The sequence below is a fragment of the Wyeomyia smithii genome, chromosome 1 (assembly GCF_029784165.1).
Source record: "Wyeomyia smithii strain HCP4-BCI-WySm-NY-G18 chromosome 1, ASM2978416v1, whole genome shotgun sequence".
NCBI classification, from domain to species: domain Eukaryota; kingdom Metazoa; phylum Arthropoda; class Insecta; order Diptera; family Culicidae; genus Wyeomyia; species Wyeomyia smithii.
In genome coordinates this window covers 121,473,983-121,499,499 of record NC_073694.1, presented here as the reverse complement: position 1 = coordinate 121,499,499, position 25,517 = coordinate 121,473,983, and the positions used below count along the sequence as shown (strand labels likewise).

The 25,517-nt window shown below is 37.5% G+C and overlaps 1 protein-coding gene across 1 annotated transcript; it reads right to left on the bottom strand.

Moving 5' to 3' along the window:
• Window positions 1–13,869: 13,869 nt before the first annotated feature.
• Window positions 13,870–14,334, bottom strand: LOC129717155 (uncharacterized). Its single transcript, XM_055666998.1, has one exon. It carries the CDS (start codon window positions 14,332–14,334, stop codon window positions 13,870–13,872), a length of 465 nt encoding a protein of 154 aa, XP_055522973.1.
• Window positions 14,335–25,517: the final 11,183 nt, after the last annotated feature.

Sequence of the window (25,517 nt, the reverse complement as noted above, 5' to 3'; positions counted from 1 at the left end):
ATAATTGTTAAACCCTACTATTCGCAACTTTCTGCTCTTTTGCTTGTCTGAGAACTCTATTGGTTTTTATATGCAAATATGCATTTTTTTCAATGTTCGAACTTTGCGTACATGACACTCCACCACTTTTTCTATTAAATAGGTGCTATAGCTTTTTCGTCGTATCAGTGAAGTCGTTCAGACGCGCTTTAGTTTATTATCGGAGAGGGCGCGCGTGCTATTGTGTTTCAAAGTTTAATCACCACACGATCTAATGGTAATGTGATTGGATGTGTCTCTTGAAGGTCAGTTGCTTAGAGGCTTCGTTCGCGTGATTTTCATTTCACCAGTTTTTCGAGCGCATAATTTTGTGAGATGATGCAAAACCAATGCGTACCATTTTTGTTTCCATTCTAATTGCCAATAATTTTCATTCGGCGTACGGTTTGTTGCATAAGTTTAGCTTGAGTTTCCCAAATTTCTATTCGTGATTAGTTAGATAATTAGTTTTAGTTACTTTTTCGAGGATGCGAAATTTGAAAATGGGCTTAGGGTGCGATTTAAATTTAGAAAAAAAATCCCTCGTCCAGACGGCACCCGCCCCGGGTGTCAGCCTCAGAGGAATGACCCCCATGACCATATTCAGAAGGATGACATCCGCGAAAATAATTATCAATTATCACACGTGTCGTCCTTAACGAGGTGACTCTCGCGAAAATTATATAAATTTTTTCGTATTGATTACAAGATAATTTTAAGCACGGGGGCAAATATGTTATACTATGCTAGTGAGTTCATGCTGCTTGTAGGAAGGTAGTGCTCATTTACATCAGTAAATGAGCACCACCTTAGGACAAGCAGCAAGAATTAACAAGTATAGCATAGCATTGTTGTTGTTTATGTTGTTGTGGTGTCAAAACGCCGTTCAATGAAATCATCTTGCGTCTCCATTGATAAGTCACTGCATGATGGAGACGCAACCGACCTTAATAAACAATTTTGTTAATTTATAGCAAATTAAGCGAATTTCGGCGAATATAACTTAATAAGCTGGTATTCAACAAAATTGTTTGTTGGGATATAATAAGTAGCACTAAAAACTAGAAGTAGATTTTTTCTTCAAAATAAAAATATGTTTTCGATTTTTTATGTAAAAGTTCCTGAGGAATCCAAGAAAAAATCAATCGAAAATTTTGAAAAATGATCATTTTTAGAACCACTTTATTTCAAAAAGTGCCATACTAAGGGCCAAATAAAAAACATATGGGTCCAAAAATTTTCGATAAAAAACAATTACGTAGGCTACACACATGTGGTGTATATCTATTATATAAATGTGGTTTGGTGAATCATTTTAATGTTTATAAGGCATCCTAAACTCGATTTTTCAAAAGGATGGTTCAGCTTTGAGGATCATAAGAACAAAACTATGAGCGCTTTGAGGCATCCCTTAATCGTGTACGATAGGGCTGTAATTTTGTACAGGTTATTTCTTTGGGCAAATAAACAAATATACATGGTTGCTTCTCTAAATTCGATGATGAAATTTTTTCCATACATGTCACTGCAACTCCAATACATATATATGTATCAGAAGAACATTAATTCTTTTCAATGTATTATGACACTTATAAAAAACATCACTGATTTTTCTTTCGACAAATTAGATGGAACAATTGGAACATTTATAAGGTTCTGAACATGAAGAAATGAGAAACAAAAAGTTAAAATTTCCCCCAAAAAAAAAATGAAATCCAGAACGGTTTATTTGATCGCAATAATATCTTCGGAAAAGTTGTAGACGGTTACTATGTCCTCTCAAAAAAAATATAAATCGTAATAAAATGAAAATAAGACAAAATAAATAATTATAATTATTAATACCTCAAAAACCCTACTTCTTTAAAATCATTTTTTATTACGAAAACTACTCGTTATGAGATAAACAATGATAGTTGACTGAGCTAAGAAATATAAATTGAATAAATTTAAATCGGTAAAAGAAAAATAAACTGTATTAATTTTTTTGCTACAGAGTATATTTCTTGGAAAGGGAGCAGTTCCATAAAAAATGTCCCAATTGTTTGTTATTTAATTGTCATTCTTGATTTGGCTGCAACTTTGCACAGACATTTCTATACGCAAAAGACGCCATTTTGTACTATTAGTTCATTATTTTGGAACAGGATTCATTATTAAGAAGTTATTTAACCCTATCCCCGCGGAGAGAAATCATTTTTACCTTGAAAAATGATCTTCATACTCTTATTATTCAGTAACCACATGTGCAATTAATTGGCACTTTGATTACAGTTTAATAAATAAACTTTAAAAATTTTTAACGATGAATTTATTCAATATGGTTAAAGAGCAGATCGATATTCAATTTGCTGTAGAGTTTATTGCATATTGAAGATCGATCTGTTCTCTAACCGTATTGAATAATTTCATCGTTGAAAATTTTCAAGTGTATTTGTTAAACTGTAATCAAACTTCAGATTCAGGTGATGCCATATGGCATCACCCGCGTGGAAAGGGTTAAAAATGCTATTTTCGGAAGGTATTGATAATTACAAATATTTTTGTGGCCCAAATTGTTTGGTTGATCGGTATGATGTCTTTGGCAAAGTTGTAGATAACAATTTTGTCCTTCCAAAAAAAATGTGCTCCTCGAAAAAAAAAATTTATGATTTTTTTTAAATGGGAACTTTTTTTTTCTTAATTTCTTCATGATCATTGTTTGGGTAATCTTTTGTAGTTTTTATATAAAAAATAGATTTTTAGATAATAATTTTTTTATTTATATTCTAAATTTGTTTTTCAAAACAAAAAATATTTTATATATATATATTAGGGTGCCAGGCAAAATGGTCATCTCGAATTTAAAAAAAAACCCTATACAAAGTGTTCACCTCGAAAAAACACCCTGTGCAAAATTTCAGCTCAATCGGACTTAAAATGTTGTGGCGCAAAGCGATTGAAGTTTGGCTTTTTTGAAAACCGAAAAATCACCCAAGGGGGTGGGGGGACTTTACGTGAAATTTCGGTTTTCGAAAATTTTTGTTGATGCCAAATGACTTAAAAACGCATGAAACGTCGAGAATTGGTGTCATCTGAAAAATTTTTTTTTTTTTACAAAAATTTACTCTCTGGGACTTTTTTCAATTTTTTCAATTGTGGAAGGCGGAGTTCAAAATGTTTAGAATTTATCTTTTGAAATTGATCACTAGTCTCTCGAAATAGCTTGTATAATGATATACACTATAACTAGCATCGAATACATTATGTTTCATTAGGGTGGTTCATTTATTCGGCATAGGGTGATTCATAATATTGTGAAAAATGAGTATATATATATATATATATATATATATATATATATATATATATATATATATATATATATATATATATATATATATATATATATATATATATATATATATATATATATACTAGTTGAACGTTCCCGGCGATGCTCGGGATCAAAGGTTTTAAATTTAGGAATCATTTTTTATAATTCATTACTGCTTTAGCACAACTTACTTAAAATACTTAAAAACTTAAAATACAATATTTTGAGAACAGAACACACATAAACTGGAAGTCGCCATATCGGATTTCCAAACGACGTATGGAGTTCCACTTTCGGAATTATCGAAATGGTTGGCCAAATACCACTTTAGGTTATTTTTCTTAAGCCGGAAGCCGCCGTTTTGGATAATGTTGTGTGGAGTCATCCCAGTTTCGAATATTCCTATACTGGGTGATATTCAGGCTATTTGACAATCGTTCACAGTAAAACCTCTTTTCAGGAAATTCGAGTAAGAAGAATTGAGCATGACCATTCATGCTTATTTCTCCTCTATAATGAAATCTAAAGAGATGCTTGTGATTTTTTTCAAAACGAAAATGTTTGTTGGTGTCCAAGGAACACGTCTGAGAAGAAGTGCAGGTTTTCTGATAACTAACAATTGTGCTTTAATCCACAAAATTATATAGAAAATAAAAAATGACTTTCAATGCTTAAGTCGCCTCTTAATCTATGTTCAAACCAATGAAATGGGACCTTTCCTCCAGCTAAATGTTCCAAGATCTAGTTTGGGTGAAGGTAAAAAAGTAAATCGAATCCCGTAATGTGTTACTATTCACAAATCTACGAATACATCAGAAATGTAAATTTTTTATGCTCGACTCGCACTGATTCAAACATGGATTTTTCTTCAAAAAAAATATTTGGAAATATTGAAGAAACAACGAAAATTTTATTGAAAGAAAAATCACATGTCATCGTTTTGAATTTTTATTTAGATGCGACTTGAGCTTATGCTTAAAAAGTCAAAGTTTTGCATGTATTATATGTTTTTCAAAAAAAAATCACAGAGAGAATTTTAAGGTGTTTCTTTGCATGCAGAAAATCATCTTTAAAAATGCTTCGAACATACGTAGTTTTTTGAGTAATATGTCAGCTTTTAGCAATAAGATACGTGTTATTTTTTCTCAAATGTCTTTCCTGAACATTAACTAACATTTTATTGGAAAACAATCACATATCATAGCTTTGAATTTTAATTTGCAGACAAATTGAGCCTAAATATTCATGATTTTGCACGTTTTACTTAGTTTTGTGAATAATATCTACATTTTAAGTAATCAGATACCTAACATTTCTTCTCAAATGTCATTCCTGAACATGAACGAACATTTCATTGAAAAAAATCACATGTCATCGCTTTGAATTATGTTTTAGAGACAAATTAAGCCTAAAAATCTTGGTTTTGCATTTTTCACGTAGATTTATTAAAATAATTTAAATTTAAAATGATCAGGTACTTAATTTTATTTATTTTTCCTTAATTTCAGCTTAAAAAAATCACAGATCATAGATTCGAATTTTGATTTAGAGGCAAATTCAGTATGAAAAGTCATGTTTTCGCATGTTTCACGTAGTTTTGTGATTATTATCTCGAATTGTAGTAATCAAATACCTGTTATTTTTACTCGAATGTTTTTCTTGAACATCAACGAACTTTTTAATGAAAAAAAATCACATGTCTTCTCTTTGAGTTTTGATTTGGAGACGAATTGAGCATAAAAAGTCACAATTTTGCATGTCTTACGTAGTTTTGTGAATAATATTTCAAGTTTTAGTAATTAGCTATTAATTATTTTTCCTTGAATGTCTTTCCTGAACATTAACAAACATTTTAATGAAAAAAGGATCTCATGTCATCGCTCTGAATTTTGGTTTAGAAGTAAATTTAGCACAAAAAGTTACAATTTTGCATGTTTAGTAGTCACGTAGTTTTGTGAATAATATCTCAAGTTTTAGTAATCAGATACTAATTATTTTTCCTCAAATGTCTTTCCTGAACATCAACAAACATTTTCATGAAAAAAGAATCACATGTCATCGCTTTGAATTTTGATTTAGTGGCAAATTCAGCTTGAAAAGTCATAATTTTGCATGTTTTACGTAGTTTTGTGAATAATATCTCAAATTGTAGTAATCAGATACTAATTATTTTTCACCAAATGTCTTTCCTGAACATCAGCGAACATTTTCCGGTTAAAAAACCTTTATGTCACCGCTTATTTTTCTGATTTAGAACGATTTCAAATGATGATGATTACTGTACACCACAGAGACGGAGGGAATAATATCAATATGATCATTCCATTTTTATATAGTAGATATATATATATATATATATATATATATATATATATATATATATATATATATATATATATATATATATATATATATATATATATATATATATATATATATATATATATATATATATATATATATATATATATATATATATATATATATATATATATGTATATACATGAGTTAACAACGCAACAAACTTTGCACATCAGTGCACCACGTCAGCAGCGTCAGCAGAAGCAACCAAAGCCCGGCTGGAAATATGTCGAACAACCCGTTAACGTGACCGGCGCCTGTTCTGCTTTCATCAGCAAAGGTGCCAGACTTCAACCACCGAACCATCGCCACATGGAGACACTACCAGGAATGCGAGTCAGCAGATAAGCCAAATGTATAAAGCCAGAACAATTAAAATTATTCACAAAAATTCAGTCTAGTTTCAGCAGGGAAGTCGTGTAGTTATTTCATAAAAACGTATCCGTAGGATAAACTAAGTTAAAGCCAGTAAAGCCAGCGTCTTTGCCAATAGAAGGCAACACAAGGCCGAAGGCACGATGCGTCTACACAGAAGGCAGTCAATTGCGCAGTAGAAGGCGGCGAGCGACTACCTCCTTTGCTAGAAGGCAAAGCTGGTTCTGGTCAGAAGGCGTCCCAACACTCCCAACTAAAGACGTGATTACACATTATATTTGTATGGAGAAGGCGTCATTACGCCGTGTGTGTATTCGTGCCTCTAGGAGAAAATTCAAAGTTTTTTCATTTCAATTCCAATATTTAAATTTAGTGTTTATTTCCTTGTTTTTTCTAATTTTTTTTTCTGAAAAACTGTAAATTTTTTACCACCATTGAAATGCAATTTTCATTAATATTGTGGAAATTGAAAAAAAGCTCTCAAACTGAATCTCCAGGAAAAATTTTTTGTTCATTTTTTATTCTGGACTTTTTGCCAAATTGTTTTTAAACTCTAAGTTACTAAAAAAATCAACTCTGTTTTTTTAATTAAAACTTTGTATTCATTTTTTTTGTTTACGTCAAGAATATTTTATATTTATTTTTCAATGCATTATTCGTTTTTTCACATTTTATTTTCAAATAGTTTTTATATACAAATAAAGGATTGCTTGAAAATAGTCTGTACAAAAATGCATTGTACACCTTTAAGAAAATGACTATCAAATATAAAAGAATCTCGCCTACGATAAGTACTCAGTTTGCTAAATCGAATACGTTTGAAGTTTCCGAACCACCATTATTGAAAAAGTTTCTTAGTGGTATCCTGTAATCAGCTACTTCGGTACTGGTCCCATAAAAAAACCGATATTGGTGTGAGGTAATTCAACTGGTGCCGGTTCTGAAATGTAAATGTTTTAGTTAAAAGTAAAATAGATTTTTTCTATGAAGCTTACCTTTTTCCCATTAATTTGGTTTCACCAACGGCCCTGTATTCTGGCCACTGAAATTGGTCTTTGTATCTATTTGACCTGCTTCGTAAATTTTATTCAATCCATCGTCAATCTAGATCAGAGAGTGCTTGTTGGTTCGCAAGTTGCAGTAAAATTATTCTTTCTCCAACGGCCACTGCAGCAACCTTAGCTACTTTCACTGTAATGTTCATATCCTGTTGCCCATGTACTTGCACTAATCACAACGTGTTAGGCCAACTCTTGCAGATATCAATAGCAAAACAATCTAAATACCCGGCACCGTCACCAACACTTATTTTTTTCTTGATGGTAGCGACTTTTTTGTTTTTATACTGCTCAGAAGTTCCCCATAGCTAACGATAAACCTTAACAACTTTCTACCGTCCTGCGCTCCGTTTTCAAGCCATATTTTTTATCTTTCAACACTTCACTATAAAAGAAATTTTATCCAACTCAACCGATATTTTTTCACATGAAACAATCAAAACAATCCGCGGCGACGGCGATTCTTACAGTGATTCGCTACTTCCGACTGACGTTGCTGTTCCGTTACCAAAACTGGATTTAAAAAAATGGATTGTTTCAAATGGTTTTTCATTAAACACGTCACGTAAATTTTCTTTGGATTATTCAACTTTTTCAAAAAAAAAAAGCACCAAACAGCAAAAAAGAGAGAAAAGCCTACCGGCGCCAGCAATTCGTACAGCCATTCGCCAGTTTCGACTGACGTTGCTGTGTTCTTCCGTTTTTAAAACTGCAGATTTTCAGAAACGACTGTCCCAAATGTTTTTTTAGAATGTTGCACACACTTCACTAAGTAAGAAATTTTCTTCGGCCTGTTCGAGTTTCCTAGCAAAATAACGCAACACAGTAGAAAAACGAGGAAAAACTACCGGCACCGGCGATTCGTTAAAAAAATACGTAAAGCGATTCATCCAGATTTTTAAATTGTCCATTGTCACAAATTTTTTTCTTGAAAATGTTGCACACACTTTGCTAAACCAGAATTTTTCTTCGGCCTGCATTTCAATTTCATTTTTCCAAAAAACCTTACACAAAACAGCAGAAAAATACCCGCGGCAACGGCGATTCGTACAGCCATCCGCAACTTTCGACTAACGGTGTTCCGTTTCTAGAATTGGAGATTTTTAAATCGATTGTCACAAATGAATGTTGCACACACTTCACGAAACATCAAATTTGCTTTATCTAATTTAATTTGAAAGAAAACTAATACCAAGCAGCAGAAAAACGAGGAAAAACGACCGGCGTCGGCGATTCATACAGCGATTCGTAACTTTCGCCTGACGTTGCTGTTCCATTATCAAAACTGGATTTAAAAACAAATCGATTGTCACAAATGTTTTTATTAAACACTTCACAAAACAATACATTTTCTTCGCCTCAATAATTTTTTCAAAAATTCAACACCAAGCAACAGAAAAACCAGAAAAAAAAACTACCGGCGCCGGCGATTCGTACAGCGATTCGCAACTTTTGACTGACGTTTGCGAACGAGAGCAAAAACGAATACGGATACGCATACATACGTAAACAAGAATGACACGTTCGTACGAAAGCAACGATGTTCGAAAGCTCGAATTGGTTAGAACGAATCGGATTCGTATGTGTTCGTATCGCATTCGTACGCCGCTGCTGCTTTCGTACGAAAGCGATACGGCCGTAAACAAGAATAACACCTTCATTCTTGTTTACGTTCGTATCCAACATTCGTACGAAAGTTTGGATTCGAATGAGTTCGAAAATGCCATTCTTGTTCACGTACAAAGACCATACGAATCCATTCGTATCGCATACGAATGCGATACGTATACGAAAAAGGTGTATGTCTATGCAAAAACGGTTGATGTCTAGACTTAAGGGTTTAAAAAGTTTAAATGTCAGGAGAGAAATGTCAAGTGTGTCAAGCCGATTGAGCGAGGCTCCTGACGGCAAACAGTTTTTTTATGAATGAAAATGAAATATGTTTTTATTATAATTTGCATAATAAAATGGACTTTTTTGAGAAACATTTATAGTTAACGTATGCCTACAACACAAGACTATCGCGGTTACTTAAAATTTTCCTTTTATAAATAGAATTTGTTTGGCGAAATATGCAATTGGAACCAAATTTACAAACTCCGATGCAAAAACAATAAGCAGGTCATGGGCCTGCATAATGCATTAAAACTTGACTGTTTACGTTTTTTGAACGACTTGGACAGCATACTTGAGCAGTTTATTTTGCTAAATTTTGGTGAATATTGTAATAAGTGAAAGGGTGAACAGGTGTGAACCGACAGATATGGATAGTGCTACGACAGAGTAATTTCACAGAAAGTGTTCTTTTGTTGCAGAATAGTTTTTCTTCATTCTCAAAAAAACTACTTTTTATAGGAGTCACACAGCACGACCAACTTGCGCTCGTTTCATTGTTATAAATTGGTCCACAAAAAGACGCTCGCCGATAAGGAAATTAGCCTGGCCTACAAGCGGCCTAAGCATCAGGTAAGTTTGATTCTAAAGAAAATTAACAACTGATATTTAATTAACTACACCCACTAGCCAAAACGCGTGTGTGTGTGTGAACGTTGTGTCTTTTTCTCGCGAATTTGTGGACCACTTTTTCTAAGAGTTTTTTTGTGTTAAATTTCAGAACCAGCCGACACTGAGCAACGTATCTTGAAGAGCATCATCAATGGCAAACAGCAGCGACGGGACTTGCGTCAGGCCGCCCTGTGTCGTGCCAGTTTAGTACTATTGTTAAATCCTAGCGATCGGCCAGGACTAAGTAGGGCACTTCCCTAAAAAGGTGAATTGTTAATACCATGCAGGAATTTTTGTCAGACCCTCTGTGAGTGACAGATAATGAAAAATAAATAATGCTTCGCCTACTATTCTGAGATCTTATTTTTGAATTAAATTCCTGCTACCTGTCCGGAGGTGGATTAAATTTTTGTTGTACACATCGACAATTTTTGTTGTCGAAAAATGAACAACCTGATCGACTATGCGACCGAGGAATAGTCGTATTTTAGTGCGGCTGATTGTCAAGATTGATTTGATTAAGGAACAGTATTTATTCTGCGTCAATGATGTGAAACCCGAAATGAATTTAGAGGGCAAAGGGTTTGTGGGCGATAGAACGAACGATGAAACGTGCGGTGGAGCTGCGACCGATGGTTCCATTAATGTGCGTGATATATTAAATGTCAGGACAGTTTGCGATTAATATGTGGGAATGCGAGCTGCAACGAATAAAAAACGCGGCGTTTATCGAAAATCTTAGTTTATTATCTTTGGAGCAATCAAACACGCGTCCGTAGCTTAGGGTTACAACTCGAAGACTGCTGCTCTCTCTTTCTTCTCTGTAGATGGAAATGTTAGTGATGGTTGAATTTATAGACTGGGGAAAATCTATCGCCACATGTGCCCCCCCAGTTACACCAAGAAACGAACACGGTGTCCACTTGGTGTGACTAATGTACGTCGATCGTCCTGAGGATGTTCTAGAAGGCTTTCAGCGCATATATGAGCCGGCTTAATCCGATTAATTGAAACCGTCACCTTTTTTCCCGAGATCAAAATATCGAAACATTTCTCGTTCCTCGCTATCACCTTGTAGGGTCCTTCGAAGGGTTGCTGGAGTGGTTTTTTGACAGCGTCTACGCGAATGAATACATGGCTGCAGTCCTTCAGTTTTGGATGCACGAACGCTTTTTCATTTGTGTGGCGAGATGCTGCGGGCGCTTTAAGATCCGCGAATGTTTTGTGGAGTTTAGCAGCTAGTTCAGTGCGATCGATGTTACTTGCCGGTAAATCATAGAATTCGCCGGGAACTCTAAGCGCTTGACCGTATACCAGCTCTGCAGATGAACACTTCAGATCCTCACGATAAGCGGTTCGAAGACCGAGCAGAACCAATGGGAGCCGATTATGCCATTCTTTAGCGTCGGTACACATGATGGCGGCTTTCAACGTGCGGTGGAATCTCTCCACCATTCCATTCGCTTGCGGGTGGTAAGCTGTCGTATGAATATGGTGGACTCCCAATAATCGAGCTAATTCCTTGAACAGCTCGGACTCGAACTGTCGTCCTTGATCGGTGGTAATCGTTTCAGGGGTACCGAACCGCGAAATCCAACTAGCATAAAGCATAAAAGCGACTGTTGGTGCAGTCATATCACTCAAAGGGATGGCTTCTGGCCAGCGCGAAAATCGATCAATTATCGTTAGCAAGTATCGGTAATTTTGAGAGGGCGGTAAAGGACCAACCAGGTCTATGTGGATGTGACGGAAACGTGCGTTAGGAGTCACAAATGTTGAAAGGGGAGCAACGGTATGACGTGAAATCTTTGAACGTTGGCATTGCAGGCATGATTTTACATACTGATTGACATCTTTGTTCATTGATGGCCAAACGAATCGATCTGCTAACAATTTCCGTGTTGCTTTAGCAAGGCCGTGTAGCTGGGGCAAAATATGGACTCGGTGACGCTCAGGAATGTACGGGCGAACTCGATTTGGTCCTGAAACATCACAAAAAATCGGTTTAGTTAAATAAGGTAATTTTCTCGGTTCCAGCTTTAAGCCGGTAGCTGGGGATTTTTTTAATTTAAGCAGTTGCTCGTCATTTTCTTGATCCTGGGCTATAGCGTTATAGTCGATACTTGCAACAACGGTTTCTAATCCCGATAAGGTATCTGCTGCAATATTATCCTTGCCATTGATGTGGCGAATATCCGTGGTGAACTCTGCCACATAGCGCAGATAGCGCTCTTCGTGTGGCAAACGACTACTAGGGTCACTATTTATTGCACAAGTGAGAGGAAAATGGTCAGTGTAGATAGTAAATTGACGTCCTTCGATTAGATATCTAAAATATTTAACAGCAAGTTTCATTGCCGTTAACTCACGACCAAACGTTGAATACTTCTGCTGGCTTGGCGAAAATTTGGTTGAAAAAAATCCTAGGGGACGCCAAGCGTTTCGATCAAACTGAGAAGAACTGCCCCTGCTGCAAAATTTGAAGCATCTACCATTAAAGCCATTGGCTTCGAGGCATCAGGGTAATGCAACAGAGCAGCGTTTGCAAGAGATTGCTTGCATTTCATAAAGTCCTGCTCTGACTGTTCATCCCAGCTAATCTTTCTAATATCGTTTTTTCTGTTATCGGGGATCAGGTTTCGAAGGTTTCCCTGAACTTCGACAGCGTGCGGGGTGAAACGCTTGTATACATTTACTAGTGCAAGAAAACGACGCAGATCTTTTACGGTAACAGGAGTGCTGTATTCTAGAACTACTGCAACTCGTGACGGAAGCGGTCGGATTCCTGATTTGTTAATCGTGTAACCCAGAAATTCTACTTCTGGCTTTGCGAAGTGACATTTATCTGCATTTATCACCAGCCCGTTTTTCTTCAGTCGTTCCAAGACTATGCGGACGTGACATATATGCTCTGTTTCATTTGCTGAAGCTATACAGATATCGTCTATAAACACAATGACGAAGTCCAGGTCCCCGAACAGTTTATTCATGAAGCGTTGAAAAGTTTGGCTTGCATTGCAGAGGCCAAATGGCATCCGCGTAAATTCGTAGAGACCAAACGGAGTGATAACTGCCGTTTTTGCGATATCGGATTCCTCCACTGGTATATTATGATACGCTCTCACTAAGTCGAGAGTAGTGAATGTTGCCTTACCTTCAAAACGATTAAGCAGATCGTGGACGTGAGGTACTGGGTATCTGTCTGGAACGGTCGCTTTGTTCAGTCGTCGATAGTCTCCAACGAATCTCCACTCGCCATTCTTTTTTGGGACACAATGAAGTGGGCTGGCCCAGCTACTACTCGATGGTCGGCATATCCCAAGTTCACACATTGTCCGAAACTCCTCTCTGGCTGCTCTCAGCTTTTCAGGATGCATTCGCCTGACTTTCGAAGCTATTGGCGGGCCTTTTGTGACGATATGGTGCGTGACATCATGTTTTACTTCACGCTGAACAGTAGATGGTACGATAGTCAGCCAGAATATTCCTCATTGGATGATGCGCGTCGATAGTTTTAATTCCGTAAACTTTTGCCGGCACAAGATCTCCAGTCGCGCGAATCTTGGTTGCACCATCCACCATCTGCCGATTTTTCAAATCCACCAAAAGACCAAAATGCGATAAAAAGTCGGCACCGATGATCGCCTTCGTTACGTCCGCAACTAAAAATTTCCAAGTTAAACGACGACGTAAACCGAGATCGACTGAAATATATTTGCTAGAGTATGCGTTGATTTTTGTTCCATTTGCAGCGTGCAATGAGAACGGAATTGGTCCAGACAGTTTTTCATGCCGTGTCGCTGGAATGATGGAAACGTCGGAGCCCGTGTCTATGAGAAACCTGGTGTTGCTTGTTCTGTCATAAATGACCAAACGACGACTTTGCATTATATCTTCACCCACTTGCGCCGATTCAAGCGGGTGTTCCCTTAGTTTTTTTGACGATGAAAAACACACGGTTCGCGGCAATGTTGCGCACGAGCGCCATAATTACGATGATACCAACACATAGTTTCTGTTTCCGTAGCATTCCTGTTTGGAACGGAACGACTCCGGCTTCTTCGCGGGCCTGTTTTGAGGCGGCGAATTTCGGCGGATAGGACTTCGATTTCATCCCTCAAAGTAACGATTTCTGCAGCTGAGGTAGCCGATGATGACGCGTTCACGATTTCGACACTGCTGGACGACGAATCCACCATTTTATCCGCCATCTCTGCCAATTTCGAAAGACTGCCATCACTTATGCATAGCACAGCTCGTACGCTCACGGGCAAACGCTTCGAAAAAAAAAATTTTCATTAATTTTTCGTCTACGTTAAGTCCAACGGCTATTTCTTGCATTCGAGCGAGCAAATGCGTTGGTCGCAAATCTCCCAAATCACACGATCCAAGCAACTGTTCCAATCGAGCTTGGGAGGAAAGAGCAAAACGTGCAATAAGGCGTTCTTTTATAGCGTTATACTTGTCTCTAGCTGGTGGATTTGCGACCAGATCAGATACATGGCATATCACACTTTGATCGATCTTGGCGATGATATGCCAGAATTTCGTTTCGTCTTTAGTAATTTGTGCCAAGTAGAACTGAGCCTCTGCTTGGGCAAACCACATGTGAGGATCACTTTTCAAGAATTCGGGCAGTTTTACAGCGACTGCGGCTGCCGCTTGCGGCAATTGTGGTTCGTCTTGTTCAGAATTAGACATTTTGAGGTTATAATCGTGAAATGACGCTTCCCGTTTTTGTTGGAATAAACCGACGATTTTATCGATTTAGCGATTTATAACTCGCGTCGGGGTCACCAATTGTGGGAATGCGAGCTGCAACGAATAAAAAACGCGGCGTTTATCGAAAATCTTAGTTTATTATCTTTGAGCAATCAAACACGCGTCCGTAGCTTAGGGTTACAACTCGAAGACTGCTGCTCTCTCTTTCTTCTCTGTAGATGGAAATGTTAGTGATGGTTGAATTTATAGACTGGGGAAAATCTATCGCCACAAATATTACTGCGAAATGTGCTGGTGCAATTCATTACAAGTACCTCAGGCAAATGCAACGATGCTTCGATCAGGCACCATAATGGAATTAATCAAGATAATCGAAGGTGAGCTAACTTATGCCAAAATGTTTAAAAACTCAACAAGGCTTAAAGTGGAACTGCACACTGACTCGAAGTTATCAAATTAGTTAACCAATATTTGATCAAGAAAAAGTACTTCGTCGTGGTTGAGAGGACACAACTTCCAGTTTCTTGAAGACATGTATCACTGTGTAGGAACAACAATTTGTAGGCATTTTGTTATTTGAACAGTGTAACAACTGTTCCGATTTCCTAATTATTAGTACTACGAATGTACACTAAGGTCGCTTTTTACGCGGGGGATGCGTTCCAAATTTGTATGGGCCCGCGTAAAAACGACTTTTTTGAGTTGCAAATATAACAAAGAAAACCGTCCGAAAACGTTAAAATCTCGTTTGAATATGATAGTGGCCAATCTAGAGACCAAAATGCAATATTTTAAATTTTGAGTATTTACACCAAAATTGTGAAAACTGATATATGATCACTCGTGGCCAAAAACGGAAAACGTGATTGAAATGAGGTCGATATCTTGTACCGTTTTTGAATAATGGAGGAAAGCAACCCGCGTGAAGAAAAAACCGCGTAAAAAGCGACCTTACTGTATAGGGATACCATCTAGTCGGAGGTAGAAATCAGGACACCCTTTTTTCGGCACAAATTTGATCTAAGCTTAAGATCTCCTAGCTTGTCTCAAGGTACGATGTTGGCCTAACAAGCCAGTGGTCATAGCTTTAAAACCCACCCTGGGAGAGATTGTTATAATAAAATCGGAGCGTTAGTCCCGTAATTGTTCTGTATACTAATAATTGGCCGCAAAGTCTGTGTCCAACAAACAGAAAGATCAAGTTTCGACAGCGTAATATTAGTACCTACGTTTCTTTGATTTAACTGTTATAGATGTGAAGAGGCAGATGAATGAGTAGAATGATTGTAGAATGATAGTCTAAAAATCACAGTGTCGCAGTGAAAAAATATGACATAGGTGGTTCAATTCTGTTGAAACCGCGGGGCATTTCAAAGGCGTGGGACACGTTTCGTTGGATGTATTTCTAGACGGGACATTTTGTTGAAACACAGGATGCTTAATGATTTCAACATTTCTCTCGTCACATCGCACAGTGTTTTATTTTGCCGTTTTCATGCGATTAATTGAATAGCAATATAAATGTTGATTATAGCCATAATGTATGTTCGGATAAGTTTCAATGTATTCAAAAATGCATATTTCGTTCTAGAAAGATGAGTGATCAATCCACCCAAAAGTGAGATAGAGAATTTACTTTTTCATCAGATTGAGATAGACGAGTGGTGTCTTCGGCAAACTTTTAGTTGATATCAAAACTAGATACTTTGCCGTTATAACTTTTTTCTTAGATTTCTCTTTTATTTTTTAAACCTTCTACAAAGTTTTAAGCCATCCAAAAATGCATGTCTATGCTAAGCATTGTTATTTTTAATCACCTAAAATAAAAAAGTTATTTGACATATTTCGATATTTTTGGTGATACCTTCACGTGAGCCCTCTCCAAATTACGCAATTTTACGCAAGTGGCAGTTCCATACTAAGAAATAAATATCTTAAGACTTTCAATTAAAGGCACTAACTTTCGTATGTAAGAGTATGTAAGCAGCCTTTCAAAACTATTTGATGCCGATTTTTGTATACAAAAATATGAATATTAAAAAGGTTTGAGTTTTGAAGGTAGCACTAAACCATCTTGAGCTAAACATGCATGCATGCTTTCGTATGGTTAGAAAAATTACTCCAGCTTGTACCTTATATACACTACCCGTCATAAGTTTAGAATCGCTTTACTGCGTATTGCAACATCCAGTTTGAATATTGCAACACCCCGAAAAGTTTAGCATCACTTGATATGGGCAGATTAATGTAACGCTATCTCTTGATTCCGGAAACCCAGAGAGTTGTGGTCTTCAGCAAAGTTGCTCAGAAGGTCAGAGGCTTGTAATTGGCGAACAGTATAGTGCGACATTTAGCTGCAACACAACTAGTGTGCATGTAGTTCTGAGCGTTTCGACCTTTTTTTTTCGTAGGATTTGAACCACTGCGACCATTGTATTGATCTTTTGTGGTATGTTTCGAACTTAGTTTAGCTCAATAATCACATATATATATACATATATATAAATATATATATATATATATATATATATATATATATATATATATATATATATATATATAAATATATATATATATATATATATATATATATATATATATATATATATATATATATATATATATATATATATATATATATATATATATATATATATATAAATATATAAATTTGCAGTCTTCAGCAAAGTTTCTCAGTGTAATAAGAACACACGCTAGAGCTTTTCAGTTTTCGTCAGTTTTAGATCAGAAAATTTTATGTAACTTCGCAGAAAAATATATATATATATATATATATATATATATATATATATATATATATATATATAAATATATATATATATATATATATATATATATATATATATATATATATATATATATATATATATATATATATTCTTCTGCGAAGTTACATAAAATTTTCTGATCTAAAACTGACGAAAACTGAAAAGCTCTAGCGTGTGTTCTTATTACACTGAGAAACTTTGCTGAAGACTCAAATTTATATATATATATATATATATATATATATATATATATATATATATATATATATATATATATATATATATATATATATATATATATATATATATATATATATATATAAATATATATATATATATATATATATATATATATATATATATATATATATATATGTGATTATTGAGCTAAACTAAGTTCGAAACATACCACAAAAGATCAATACAATGGTCGCAGTGGTTCAAATCCTACGAAAAAAAAAAGGTCGAAACGCTCAGAACTACATGCACACTAGTTGTGTTGCAGCTAAATGTCGCACTATACTGTTCGCCAATTACAAGCCTCTGACCTTCTGAGCAACTTTGCTGAAGACCACAACTCTCTGGGTTTCCGGAATCAAGAGATAGCGTTACATTAATCTGCCCATATCAAGTGATGCTAAACTTTTCGGGGTGTTGCAATATTCAAACTGGATGTTGCAATACGCAGTAAAGCGATTCTAAACTTATGACGGGTAGTGTATATAAGGTACAAGCTGGAGTAATTTTTCTAACCATACGAAAGCATGCATGCATGTTTAGCTCAAGATGGTTTAGTGCTACCTTCAAAACTCAAACCTTTTTAATATTCATATTTTTGTATACAAAAATCGGCATCAAATAGTTTTGAAAGGCTGCTTACATACTCTTACATACGAAAGTTTGTGCCTTTAATTGAAAGTCTTAAGATATTTATTTCATCGTATGGAACTGCCACTTGCGTAAAATTGCGTAATTTGGAGAGGGCTCACGTGAAGGTATCACCAAAAATATCGAAATATGTCAAATAACTTTTTTATTTTAGGTGATTAAAAATAACAATGCTTAGCATAGACATGCATTTTTGGATGGCTTAAAACTTTGTAGAAGGTTTAAAAAATAAAAGAGAAATCTAAGAAAAAAGTTATAACGGCAAAGTATCTAGTTTTGATATCAACTAAAAGTTTGCCGAAGACACCACTCGTCTATCTCAATCTGATGAAAAAGTAAATTCTCTATCTCACTTTTGGGTGGATTGATCACTCATCTTTCTAGAACGAAATATGCATTTTTGAATACATTGAAACTTATCCGAACATACATTATGGCTATAATCAACATTTATATTGCTATTCAATTAATCGCATGAAAACGGCAAAATAAAACACTGTGCGATGTGACGAGAGAAATGTTGAAATCATTAAGCATCCTGTGTTTCAACAAAATGTCCCGTCTAGAAATACATCCAACGAAACGTGTCCCACGCCTTTGAAATGCCCCGCGGTTTCAACAGAATTGAACCACCTATGTCATATTTTTTCACTGCGACACTGTGATTTTTAGACTATCATTCTACAATCATTCTACTCATTCATCTACCTCTTCACATCTATAACAGTTAAATCAAAGAAACGTAGGTACTAATATTACGCTGTCGAAACTTGATCTTTCTGTTTGTTGGACACAGACTTTGCGGCCAATTATTAGTATACAGAACAATTACGGGACTAACGCTCCGATTTTATTATAACAATCTCTCCCAGGGTGGGTTTTAAAGCTATGACCACTGTCTTGTTAGGCCAACATCGTACCTTGAGACAAGCTAGGAGATCTTAAGCTTAGATCAAATTTGTGCCGAAAAAAGGGTGTCCTGATTTCTACCTCCGACTAGATGGTATCCCTATACAGTAAGGTCGCTTTTTACGCGGTTTTTTTTTCACGCGGGTTGCTTTCCTCCATTATTCAAAAACGGTACAAGATATCGACCTCATTTCAATCACGTTTTCCGTTTTTGGCCACGAGTGATCATATATCAGTTTTCACAATTTTGGTGTAAATACTCAAAATTTAAAATATTGCATTTTGGTCTCTAGATTGGCCACTATCATATTCAAACGAGATTTTAACGTTTTCGGACGGTTTTCTTTGTTATATTTGCAACTCAAAAAAGTCGTTTTTACGCGGGCCCATACAAATTTGGAACGCATCCCCCGCGTAAAAAGCGACCTTAGTGTACATTCGTAGTACTAATAATTAGGAAATCGAAACAGTTGTTACACTGTTCAAATAACAAAATGCCTACAAATTGTTGTTCCTACACAGTGATACATGTCTTCAAGAAACTGGAAGTTGTGTCCTCTCAACCACGACGAAGTACTTTTTCTTGATCAAATATTGGTTAACTAATTTGATAACTTCGAGTCAGTGTGCAGTTCCACTTTAAGCCTTGTTGAGTTTTTAAACATTTTGGCATAAGTTAGCTCACCTTCGATTATCTTGATTAATTCCATTATGGTGCCTGATCGAAGCATCGTTGCATTTGCCTGAGGTACTTGTAATGAATTGCACCAGCACATTTCGCAGTAATATTTGTGGCGATAGATTTTCCCCAGTCTATAAATTCAACCATCACTAACATTTCCATCTACAGAGAAGAAAGAGAGAGCAGCAGTCTTCGAGTTGTAACCCTAAGCTACGGACGCGTGTTTGATTGCTCAAAGATAATAAACTAAGATTTTCGATAAACGCCGCGTTTTTTATTCGTTGCAGCTCGCATTCCCACAATTGGTGACCCCGACGCGAGTTATAAATCGCTAAATCGATAAAATCGTCGGTTTATTCCAACAAAAACGGGAAGCGTCATTTCACGATTATAACCTCAAAATGTCTAATTCTGAACAAGACGAACCACAATTGCCGCAAGCGGCAGCCGCAGTCGCTGTAAAACTGCCCGAATTCTTGAAAAGTGATCCTCACATGTGGTTTGCCCAAGCAGAGGCTCAGTTCTACTTGGCACAAATTACTAAAGACGAAACGAAATTCTGGCATATCATCGCCAAGATCGATCAAAGTGTGATATGCCATGTATCTGATCTGGTCGCAAATCCACCAGCTAGAGACAAGTATAACGCTATAAAAGAACGCCTTATTGCACGTTTTGCTCTTTCCTCCCAAGCTCGATTGGAACAGTTGCTTGGATCGTGTGATTTGGGAGATTTGCGACCAACGCATTTGCTCGCTCGAATGCAAGAAATAGCCGTTGGACTTAACGTAGACGAAAAATTAATGAAAATTTTTTTTTTCGAAGCGTTTGCCCGTGAGCGTACGAGCTGTGCTAAGCATAAGTGATGGCAGTCTTTCGAAATTGGCAGAGATGGCGGATAAAATGGTGGATTCGTCGTCCAGCAGTGTCGAAATCGTGAACGCGTCATCATCGGCTACCTCAGCTGCAGAAATCGTTACTTTGAGGGATGAAATCGAAGTCCTATCCGCCGAAATTCGCCGCCTCAAAACAGGCCCGCGAAGAAGCCGGAGTCGTTCCGTTCCAAACAGGAATGCTACGGAAACAGAAACTATGTGTTGGTATCATCGTAATTATGGCGCTCGTGCGCAACATTGCCGCGAACCGTGTGTTTTTCATCGTCAAAAAAACTAAGGGAACACCCGCTTGAATCGGCGCAAGTGGGTGAAGATATAATGCAAAGTCGTCGTTTGGTCATTTATGACAGAACAAGCAACACCAGGTTTCTCATAGACACGGGCTCCGACGTTTCAATCATTCCAGCGACACGGCATGAAAAACTGTCTGGACCAATTCCGTTCTCATTGCACGCTGCAAATGGAACAAAAATCAACGCATACTCTAGCAAATATATTTCAGTCGATCTCGGTTTACGTCGTCGTTTAACTTGGAAATTTTTAGTTGCGGACGTAACGAAGGCGATCATCGGTGCCGACTTTTTATCGCATTTTGGTCTTTTGGTGGATTTGAAAAATCGGCAGATGGTGGATGGTGCAACCAAGATTCGCGCGACTGGAGATCTTGTGCCGGCAAAAGTTTACGGAATTAAAACTATCGACGCGCATCATCCAATGAGGAATATTCTGGCTGACTATCGTACCATCTACTGTTCAGCGTGAAGTAAAACATGATGTCACGCACCATATCGTCACAAAAGGCCCGCCAATAGCTTCGAAAGTCAGGCGAATGCATCCTGAAAAGCTGAGAGCAGCCAGAGAGGAGTTTCGGACAATGTGTGAACTTGGGATATGCCGACCATCGAGTAGTAGCTGGGCCAGCCCACTTCATTGTGTCCCAAAAAAGAATGGCGAGTGGAGATTCGTTGGAGACTATCGACGACTGAACAAAGCGACCGTTCCAGACAGATACCCAGTACCTCACGTCCACGATCTGCTTAATCGTTTTGAAGGTAAGGCAACATTCACTACTCTCGACTTAGTGAGAGCGTATCATAATATACCAGTGGAGGAATCCGATATCGCAAAAACGGCAGTTATCACTCCGTTTGGTCTCTACGAATTTACGCGGATGCCATTTGGCCTCTGCAATGCAAGCCAAACTTTTCACGCTTCATGAATAAACTGTTCGGGGACCTGGACTTCGTCATTGTGTTTATAGACGATATCTGTATAGCTTCAGCAAATGAAACAGAGCATATATGTCACGTCCGCATAGTCTTGGAACGACTGAAGAAAAACGGGCTGGTGATAAATGCAGATAAATGTCACTTCGCAAAGCCAGAAGTAGAATTTCTGGGTTACACGATTAACAAATCAGGAATCCGACCGCTTCCGTCACGAGTTGCAGTAGTTCTAGAATACAGCACTCCTGTTACCGTAAAAGATCTGCGTCGTTTCTTGCACTAGTAAATGTATACAAGCGTTTCATACCGCACGCTGTCGAAGTTCAGGGAACCTTCGAAGCCTGATCCCCGATAACAGAAAAAACGATATTAGAAAGATTAGCTGGGATGAACAGTCAGAGCAGGACTTTATGAAATGCAAGCAATCTCTTGCAAACGCTGCTCTGTTGCATTACCCTGATGCCTCGAAGCCAATGGCTTTTAATGGTAGATGCTTCAAATTTTGCAGCAGGGGCAGTTCTTCTCAGTTTGATCGAAACGCTTGGCGTCCCCTAGGATTTTTTTCAACCAAATTTTCGCCAAGCCAGCAGAAGTTATTCAACGTTTGGTCGTGAGTTAACGGCAATGAAACTTGCTGTTAAATATTTTTAGATATCTAATCGAAGGACGTCAATTTACTATCTACACTGACCATTTTCCTCTCACTTGTGCAATAAATAGTGACCCTAGTAGTCGTTTGCCACACGAAGAGCGCTATCTGCGCTATGTGGCAGAGTTCACCACGGATATTCGCCACATCAATGGCAAGGATAATATTGCAGCAGATACCTTATCGGGATTAGAAACCGTTGTTGCAAGTATCGACTATAACGCTATAGCCCAGGATCAAGAAAATGACGAGCAACTGCTTAAATTAAAAAAATCCCCAGCTACCGGCTTAAAGCTGGAACCGAGAAAATTACCTTATTTAACTAAACCGATTTTTTGTGATGTTTCAGGACCAAATCGAGTTCGCCCGTACATTCCTGAGCGTCACCGAGTCCATATTTTGCCCCAGCTACACGGCCTTGCTAAAGCAACACGGAAATTGTTAGCAGATCGATTCGTTTGGCCATCAATGAACAAAGATGTCAATCAGTATGTAAAAACATGCCTGCAATGCCAACGTTCAAAGATTTCACGTCATACCGTTGCTCCCCTTTCAACATTTGTGACTCCTAACGCACGTTTCCGTCACATCCACATAGACCTGGTTGGTCCTTTACCGCCCTCTCAAAATTACCGATACTTGCTAACGATAATTGATCGATTTTCGCGCTGGCCAGAAGCCATCCCTTTGAGTGATATGACTGCACCAACAGTCGCTTTTATGCTTTATGCTAGTTGGATTTCGCGGTTCGGTACCCCTGAAACGATTACCACCGATCAAGGACGACAGTTCGAGTCCGAGCTGTTCAAGGAATTAGCTCGATTATTGGGAGTCCACCATATTCATACGACAGCTTACCACCCGCAAGCGAATGGAATGGTGGAGAGATTCCACCGCACGTTGAAAGCCGCCATCATGTGTACCGACGCTAAAGAATGCCATAATCGGCTCCCATTGGTTCTGCTCGGTCTTCGAACCGCTTATCGTGAGGATCTGAAGTGTTCATCTGCAGAGCTGGTATACGGTCAAGCGCTTAGAGTTCCCGGCGAATTCTATGATTTACCGGCAAGTAACATCGATCGCACTGAACTAGCTGCTAAACTCCACAAAACATTCGCGGATCTTAAAGCGCCCGCAGCATCTCGCCACACAAATGAAAAAGCGTTCGTGCATCCAAAACTGAAGGACTGCAGCCATGTATTCATTCGCGTAGACGCTGTCAAAAAACCACTCCAGCAACCCTTCGAAGGACCCTACAAGGTGATAGCGAGGAACGAGAAATGTTTCGATATTTTGATCTCGGGAAAAAAGGTGACGGTTTCAATTAATCGGATTAAGCCGGCTCATATATGCGCTGAAAGCCTTCTAGAACATCCTCAGGACGATCGACGTACATTAGTCACACCAAGTGGACACCGTGTTCGTTTCTTGGTGTAACTGGGGGGGCACATGTGGCGATAGATTTTCCCCAGTCTATAAATTCAACCATCACTAACATTTCCATCTACAGAGAAGAAAGAGAGAGCAGCAGTCTTCGAGTTGTAACCCTAAGCTACGGACGCGTGTTTGATTGCTCCAAAGATAATAAACTAAGATTTTCGATAAACGCCGCGTTTTTTATTCGTTGCAGCTCGCATTCCCACATATTAATCGCAAACTGTCCTGACATTTAATATATCACGCACATTAATGGAACCATCGGTCGCAGCTCCACCGCACGTTTCATCGTTCGTTCTATCGCCCACAAACCCTTTGCCCTCTAAATTCATTTCGGGTTTCACATCATTGACGCAGAATAAATACTGTTCCTTAATCAAATCAATCTTGACAATCAGCCGCACTAAAATACGACTATTCCTCGGTCGCATAGTCGATCAGGTTGTTCATTTTTCGACAACAAAAATTGTCGATGTGTACAACAAAAATTTAATCCACCTCCGGACAGGTAGCAGGAATTTAATTCAAAAATAAGATCTCAGAATAGTAGGCGAAGCATTATTTATTTTTCATTATCTGTCACTCACAGAGGGTCTGACAAAAATTCCTGCATGGTATTAACAATTCACCTTTTTAGGGAAGTGCCCTACTTAGTCCTGGCCGATCGCTAGGATTTAACAATAGTACTAAACTGGCACGACACAGGGCGGCCTGACGCAAGTCCCGTCGCTGCTGTTTGCCATTGATGATGCTCTTCAAGATACGTTGCTCAGTGTCGGCTGGTTCTGAAATTTAACACAAAAAAACTCTTAGAAAAAGTGGTCCACAAATTCGCGAGAAAAAGACACAACGTTCACACACACACACGCGTTTTGGCTAGTGGGTGTAGTTAATTAAATATCAGTTGTTAATTTTCTTTAGAATCAAACTTACCTGATGCTTAGGCCGCTTGTAGGCCAGGCTAATTTCCTTATCGGCGAGCGTCTTTTTGTGGACCAATTTATAACAATGAAACGAGCGCAAGTTGGTCGTGCTGTGTGACTCCTATAAAAAGTAGTTTTTTTGAGAATGAAGAAAAACTATTCTGCAACAAAAGAACACTTTCTGTGAAATTACTCTGTCGTAGCACTATCCATATCTGTCGGTTCACACCTGTTCACCCTTTCACTTATTACAATATTCACCAAAATTTAGCAAAATAAACTGCTCAAGTATGCTGTCCAAGTCGTTCAAAAAACGTAAACAGTCAAGTTTTAATGCATTATGCAGGCCCATGACCTGCTTATTGTTTTTGCATCGGAGTTTGTAAATTTGGTTCCAATTGCATATTTCGCCAAACAAATTCTATTTATAAAAGGAAAATTTTAAGTAACCGCGATAGTCTTGTGTTGTAGGCATACGTTAACTATAAATGTTTCTCAAAAAAGTCCATTTTATTATGCAAATTATAATAAAAACATATTTCATTTTCATTCATAAAAAAACTGTTTGCCGTCAGGAGCCTCGCTCAATCGGCTTGACACACTTGACATTTCTCTCCTGACATTTAAACTTTTTAAACCCTTAAGTCTAGACATCAACCGTTTTTGCATAGACATACACCTTTTTCGTATACGTATCGCATTCGTATGCGATACGAATGGATTCGTATGGTCTTTGTACGTGAACAAGAATGGCATTTTCGAA

What these genes read in the sequence shown, in the direction of transcription:
- LOC129717155 (XM_055666998.1), bottom strand. Translation starts at nt 14,334, where the DNA reads ATGTCTAATTCTGAACAAGACGAACCACAATTGCCGCAAGCGGCAGCC.